At 32.4% G+C, this 8,199-nt stretch overlaps 1 protein-coding gene across 1 annotated transcript in view; it reads left to right on the forward strand.

Moving 5' to 3' along the window:
• LOC132756427 (nucleolar protein 6-like) overlaps positions 1-4,775 on the forward strand; it is a 28,065-nt gene extending 23,290 nt beyond the window's left edge. Inside the window, exons 20-23 of the mRNA XM_060747499.1 lie at positions 129-340; positions 964-1,146; positions 3,084-3,185; positions 4,532-4,775. Coding sequence (XP_060603482.1) covers positions 129-340; positions 964-1,146; positions 3,084-3,185; positions 4,532-4,696 — 662 coding nt within the window. The 3' untranslated portion in view covers positions 4,697-4,775. The remainder of the gene's footprint in view (positions 1-128; positions 341-963; positions 1,147-3,083; positions 3,186-4,531) is intronic.
• The last annotated feature ends 3,424 nt before the right edge of the window (positions 4,776-8,199 follow it).

Consider the following 8,199-nt stretch of genomic DNA (forward strand, 5'->3'; position numbering starts at 1 on the left):
TTATTATTTTGTGCTTGAAATTTCAAAAGTAAAAGTAAGTCATTGTTCAGGTTGCATATCTTGATTTGAAATATTTCAATATTTCAGAATTGATATATTTCAAGTATTTCATATATTTTTCTTTGCAGTTGGAGATTTGGCCGAGGTTCCTGCCAAATTCTCTAAAGATCGATCAACTTTACCACTAATGTTTATTTCGTCACCATTGGACAAGTTTAGTAGTCACTGGACAAAACATGGGCCGTCAGCAAACATTCTGACCCGGCTTGTTCTTCTCGCTACAAAATCTCTGGAAATTATTCGTCAACAGATTTCTTTTAATGACAACCCAGATTTAAAAGTAGGTATTGATTTTACATTGATTCAACACTTTACTGTGAATCACATTATATTTGCGTCATCTTTATTCTGCGAAAACCCCCATTCCCGAATTATTTCTCTTAACTGGTTGAAAAAAGTTCTCTTGTAGTTAACTGCCTGGGTGTATGTTAAAACGTGATAGAAATGATAACTTGTGGCATTCATGGTGGATGTATGTTTAGTTCTACCTCAGTCCATTTGTGACATGGTGTAGAATCGGTACACTGTGTCTATGTTGTGTCATTTTTAATGAAGCAGCAAAATAAAACTGGACATACTGCAATAATGTCAATTCTTAGATATATAGATATAGATATGTATTGCAGCCAGATACTACAGTATAGTGTGGTATTTTGGTGACAGTTTGAAAGTCATTAGTGTTTCGCTTGTAGAAGGCATTCAGAATGCCTGTTTTGTCATGACAGGAACCTATCCAGCTAGATTACAATCATTCATTAATCTGTTTGTCCTAATGTCTTACTTCACTACTAAACCTGGAAGGACACACTATGACCTTATAGAAATCAGTTTGCTATTAAGACTGTAACCAAAATATTACTCGAAGAAAAAATCAGTATTTTATACATATTGTTTTATTTTTAGCAAGTGTTCAGACCATCATTGAGTATTTTCGATGCTGTAATCCATCTACACATGCAACAGTTACCACGGAAATCTGAGGGCCTTGATATTGACAAAACTGTTAAATTTGGCAAAAATGTAGAAGTTGAGAGATTCCCAGTGGTTGAGTTTGATCCTCCTAGACTGCTGTTGAACGAATTGAAAGTGAGGAACTGTGATTGATATTGTAAATTAAATAGCCGTTTGTGACCGTGTAAATTTTTTCTTAGATTTTTATCAGATCTTTGTTAAAAGATATATTCGGTCCATTTCAGGATTTGTGCTCAAATTTTTTATATAAAAAAGAATGGTATTGAAAAGTTATAGATTAACATTTGTGATATACTGTATGCAAGATACGCTTTTATATAACAATAATCAGAGATTTGAAAATCGGTGATCAATGTTGTTTTTTTACCTGCATGTAAATTTTTGTATAGAATGATGAGCATTTTTACAAGATACAGGAATATTGTGTCGACATCACATGACATTTTTATCTATTATATAAATTTATTAGTCCCCTACCGGTTTACCGGAGGGGACTTAAGGTTTACCCTCTGTCCGTCTGTCTGTCCGTCCGTCTGTCTGTCAGTCCGTCAGTCCACAAAACTGGATCCCGCGATAACTTGAAAAATACTGAAAATATTTTTATGAAACTAGGTTTATGGATAGATGGCAGTATGGAGATTATGCACGTCTTTTTCTTTTCTTCCTATGTTGAAAATTCTAAAAATATGGCAAATTTTACACATAAACTGAATCCAGTGATAACTCAAAAAGTACTGGAAATATTTTTATGAAACTTGACATATGGGTAGATAGCAGTGTTGAGATTATGCATGTCTTATCTGTTCTTCCTATTTTGAAAAAATATCAGTTGCCTTGGCAACAAATAGGCTTAAAACATGGCAAATATAACAATATTTGTGATTAGTCAAAAAGAGCTGAAAATTTTTATGAAATTGCATCTTTAATTAAAGAGTTATTTCCTCTTTAAGAATTCTGCTTTTAAAATGTTATATTTTGGTAACAGGGATGTTTCAAATATTAACTTTGGAGTGTCCTTCAGTCCGTCTGTCTGTCTGTTCATAAAAACTGTTTCCTGTGATCACTTTTAAAGAACTTTTCCAACAAGTTTACTTAAAATAGAGAAAAATTAAAACATAAGTGAATGGCCAATGGCCCTTCAGAATGTTGATGGGGTTCTAACCGGTAGGGGACTTATGGATTGCTTGCAATACTATGATAATTGCTTGTTAGTCCCCTACCGGTTTACCGGAGGGGACTTTAGGTTTACCCTCCGTCCGTCTGTCTGTCCACAAAACTGGATCCCGCGATACAGCAAAAAGTACTGAAAATTTTTTAATGAAACTTGACATATGGGTAGATGGCAGTATGGAAATTATGCACATCCTTTTCTTATCTTCCTATGTTGAAAATTCTGGTTGCTATGGCAACAAATAGACTGAATTTCAAGTTTTCTGATTCTAGTTTTTAAGTTTTTTCACTATAAGTTCTTTATTTCTTAAGGTATTTTCTTCAAACTTTAAATAGAAGTTGCTTGTCATCAACCACATCATATGTGACAAGGTTTACAACTCTAGCACAAAATTTATCAGAATTACCTCCCTTGAACTTAAAATTTTCATGAAAAAAACATTGTTTTTTTTAATAACTTCTTTTTCTGAATGTATCTACTTCAAACTTCATATAAATGTTTCTTATTATCACTCAACATTTGTGAGTGTTCAATACTCTAGCAAGACTATTTCCAGAATTATGCCCCTTTTGAACTTTTTTTGAGAAATTGGTAATTTTTACTCCAACTTCTTCAATCATGATAGGATTTTAAAAATGTTATATTTTGATAACAATGATGTTTAAAAAATAACTTTAGAGTGTCCTTCAGTCCGTCTGTCTGTACATAAAAACTGTTTCCTGTGATCACTTTTAAAGAACTTTTTCAACAAATTTACTTAAAATAGGAACATAAGTGAATGGCCAATGGCCCTTCAGAATGTTGCTTGGGCTCTTACCGGTAGGGGACTTATGGATTGCTTGCAATACTATGATAACTGCTTGTTTTTATTATTTTGTAGGCAACATTTGGAGAATTGTGTTTATTTTTCCATGACAAACATGGAGGAACAGTTATAGGGGTGTTGTGGAAGCCATCACAACTTCAAGCAAGAGAATTTAAGGTAATTTTAAAGTGGCTAGGTCTACAATGTTCTCCATTACCATAATTATTTCATATATTGATGAAGCAATAGAATTATAGCATTTTGTCATTCTTTTAAAATATCTATTGAAAAAAAATATTGGTATGTTTCTAAATGGTTGTGTATGGATATTTATATGATGAAGAATACGTCTTTTGTTTAGAACAATTTATTATCTGCTATATATAGATATCTGATCATGTATCTCACATCAACAACACCAATATATGATTATTTTGTGGTTAATTATCACATATGATACTGAATACTATCAACATAATTATTTGTGGAATGACAGTCTCGTTGAATGGACAAGTTCACTTTAATATTGATTAACCTTACTTGAACGTAAGTGATAGGCCTTTGCCACCAGTGTAGAGCCAGGTATGCCTGTACAACCATATAGTCTGGCCAAACTAATGACGTTAATTGACTTGCATTCATATTCAGCATCAGCATTACTGAATTCAAAATTTATAGATCACCGGGGTCTGTACTCTCAGTGCCTGAAACTGATGGAACCTTATTAAGCATAGAACATACACACCCTAACCAGGCTAAAAAATTTCATCTTGATTTGCCTAAAATGATACTAGAGTTATATGAAAAAGAATGGACTAGCCCATTAAGAAATTCAGCATGTTAACCATATTTACCGACTAGGATCAACAAATTACAATTGTGAAAGTTTTTATGTCCTGATTTAACAGTTGGAGCTGTCCATTTGTTTAACCCATACAATGCTGTTTGTGTAATGGATTTGCCCAGTACACTTAATGTTTAATGGTTGACAATTTACTGATTCATTAACAGTGTAGAGCCTGGTCAGACTACATAAAAAAATGCCCAAGATTTGAGAAAACTTCTTGATAATGTTAGACCAGTGGCAAAGGCTTATCAAAGGCTTTTGGGACAAGCAGGTTATGGGATATGATAAGAGGTGATACATGGGTTATTGAGGAGCTTCAGCAATACTAGGGGGTTCTAACATATATAATTACAAGATTATTAAATAAGTTTTATTTGCAAAAATATTGCTTTTTTAGATTCTGAAAATTTACAATGTAGTTAGAAATAAATCAATTGTTCATATTGCCCAGGTTGTCTCACTGGCTGTATTACCAAGTGAAAATTTTCTATAATTTACTACATAAATATCACATGGACAAGTTAAGAAATGCTTCATATAAAACGAACAAGCAAGTCAAAATCAGATTTTGCAAGCCCTGCTTCAAGCATGGACAGATCCAAGGTTTCACGAGAGAAATATACCTTAGAATATATTAATATTTCAACACTGAAAGATATTTATTGGTATATTTTAGGTCTCACATATTAACTACAGTAAACTGAACACAGACAAAACAGAGAGTTCAGGAAATCTCATGCTGATACCAAATCTTGATGCTGTTGTAGAAGATTTTAGGATAATTGGCAAAGGAATTATTAGCAAAATCGAAGTAAAAGAGCAAGAAACATTCAAATGTTGACAATTTTGTAGTCCTTGTTAATCATGATTACTGGTTATATTTGTTCTGCAATTTTGAAAAATAAAATAGATAAAATAGCTGACTGGTTTAGTTTTATGTTGGTTAAACAACTCTGAAGAAGAGTATTATTTAAATTGTCATACCCATAGCATTTACAGTGTCAATAATAACCTTAAAAGTACTCCACTGAGTACCAAAGGCCCCAAACATAAAATTTGAAAACCTTACATAGGTCTACTGGGCCATTTAAAAAGAAAGAAACAAAAAAAAGAGGTGTATGAAATGTATACAAGAAAAGCATTGATGCAAAGCATCAAAGGGCGTCCAAGCAAGAAATGCAGCAAGTGAAGATGAACTAGTACACATATGATGACAAGATATTCTTATAAACTACCAGAAATGTATACCACTTATGAATGAGCGGACGAAAGACATTGTTCATTATGAACTTTGATTAGCATGCTAGAGATTAGAATATTATACAAATATGGACTTTTTAGCTGTTGAATATGATGTGATATGTACTGAAAAAATTAATATTGACCGAGGCGATTGTTATTTCTTTATGATCGTGGTTATTAATAGCAACGGATATACATGTATGCAATCATTTATAATCCATATGTGTAACGCATGATCAACACGTACCACACATTTGTCCCTTATTATGTACATGTTATCGCTATTAGCGAAGACCCCCTTAAGGTATCTGTTCACACTTTAAGTTAGTAAAAATATGACACTGGTTATATTACCATGTTGATCATGTTGAGCATAATTGTTTATTATACAATAATTGTAATATCTATTAATTTTAATTAAAAAAAAATACAAATTTTATGAATATTGTTTTCTTTTATTCTTTTTTGTGTTTTATGTGCTATTTTAATACTGAGTTTTTACTACTCTTTTTTATTAAAATTGTAAAATAAATTTTAAGAATTCAATTGTCATATTGACCGACGATTATAAGTCAAAGCTTAACTGGAAAAAGTCAGTAAATTATGGTTTATCTTTCAATATATAATATTGTTTATTCTTAAACCATGTACATGTACATTGTATTTTTCTTTATCATTTTTTAAATTATCGATCAATTGAATAATTCATAAAATCTAATTTGTAACTTTGAATAATTCCTCGGCATCTTTACTAAACACGGATAACAAATTGAATAATTAAATAAAATGTTTCAAAGTTGATAATGTCATTTTAATACCATAAAAAATGTACCTTTTTCTCAATTATTGTACATATCACGAATTTATATTACATATAAATCCGTGTACATATTTATTGTTTTTATCTCATATAGATAAAATGAAACATGCTATTGTTGTTTTTTTCTAATTGTAACGATATCAAACATCTACTCCAAAACCGGGAGAGACCGGACAATAAACGTGTGGTACTATTCGCCGGTCACTAGTAAATCCTGGTCAAAATAGACCGGGAGAGACCGGCATTTACCGATAGGAGTGATAAAAAGATATATCTATAAATAGGTTTTTGGAATATTTAGGTCATCAACTGATCATTCTAGGATACATGTACAACAATAACATACCATGACATGATAATCGACTGTTGTACTACAAAATGATAAATAAAAAACCCCGAAGAGCGCGATTTATTGACGGAAAAGGTTATTTCATTTGTAAATGTTTGCATTGCGAAAATTCATTGTAACATATCGCGACATTTCATTCTTATTTAATAATCAAGCACCCTCATACCGATCGGAATTTTCGGCTTTTATTATGACCGACTAAAAGGCTCGAGAAGTTGCTGTCGCCCTTTCACAAAATCTGATCTCATTCCATAAGAGCGCCGCGCTTCGGCGCGGACGCCAAATAGAGAAATGTTGAAATCTAAATTGAAAATATTTTGTGCAGTTCTGAGCCCAATTTGAGTAAAAAGCATTTAAACACTTGCATTTTTTTTGTTTTTTTACACAATAAATGAGATCCACTTCAATGAAATAATTCATATGACTTGGGAATAAAAGTGTGACCTTGACCTTAGAGGTAAGGACCCAATTTTTGTGCTCTGCACGTTATCATTATGTCCAACATATTTATGCATAATTCTTAAATCCATCCATCAATGACAAAACTGTTGATGAGACAGAAACATCAGTGTACTTTAATAAAAATTCATATGGCTTCTGACCTACAAGTGTTATCTTGACCTTTGAGGTAGAGACCCCCAATTCTTGCACTCTGCACAACATTATGTCCAACATAGTAATGCATAATAATTCTTAAAGCCATCCATCAATTACAGAATTGTTAATCGGACAAGAACGTCAGTGTACATTAATGAAAATTCGTATCAGGACTTTTGACCTATAAGTGTGACCAGACCTTGACCTTTGAGGTAGGGACCCCATTCTTGTGCTCTGCATAATTATTCTTAAACCAATCAATCAATGACAGAAATGTTGATTGCACAAACATCAGTGCATTTTTATTAAAAATTTCTTTGAAGTCGGTGTGACCTTGACATTCAGACTTAATTGTTACACATGACAATACCCAGATGTGCTACTCATTTATACAAAATTATTTTAAAATCCATCCATATATAGCAGTTTATAGACCGGACACATTTTGGACAAGATATACATACAAAAATTTTGACTTAAAAATTTTTTTTATATTGATTTTATTCAGTTTAACCAATTTTTAACTAAACATAAGACAGTATCATTTAAAACTTTGTATCAAGGAAGGTTTGTCCATTGTTGCAGGTGTTATGCATGAAAGTGACCTTTCTTTTGGTGATCCGTTAAGTTTGTTTCATTTTACGCCTTTTCCAAACAGTATTTTGGTCATATAGGCGGGTAGTTTCCTAACCATCGTTCTTGGAGAGTTACACCACTAGACTACCTTCCTCCCTGCTCAACTACCGGGGATCAAACCCACGCCAGAGGTAAATGGATTACAAGTCATCAATTCTGCCCCCTCAACCACGGAGGCGGTCTGATCTGTTAAGATTTTAAGAAACGTTCCCAACCTTCATGATACTAACCTTGCACAGTTTCAGATGACCAGTCCTTTAAAATTCTAGAGCTCAACAGTAACATTTTAAAGCAGCTGACCTCCAAAGATAATAGAAAAAATATTTCAAAATCCCTCTTCAGAAACATAATATTGTTGAAAGAAATCGAAATGACACTTCATAATGTTTATATTTCAACATCATTGCTCTGAAAAACAATTCGCTTATCTGCCAATGGGAAATACCTTCTTTTATTATACTACGGAATTCTTGCATTCGGGTTTTTTTTTCCTAGTACCACGTGATTGTACACGACAATTTCACCTATGGTCAGTAACACATGGAATCAGGGATTGTATCATATAAAAGGGAAACAAATAACTACTTTTGTTTTGATATTTGTAGTAATTTGTGGCTCTAAAAATTCTTATTAATTATATCATATGTTATATCATATATAAACTTTAGCTTGAAATACGATAGGGGCCTACGCAATCCCA

This window comes from Ruditapes philippinarum, unplaced genomic scaffold (genome assembly GCF_026571515.1).
Source record: "Ruditapes philippinarum isolate M1 unplaced genomic scaffold, ASM2657151v2 ctg789_1_1_1_1, whole genome shotgun sequence".
NCBI lineage: Eukaryota > Metazoa > Mollusca > Bivalvia > Venerida > Veneridae > Ruditapes > Ruditapes philippinarum.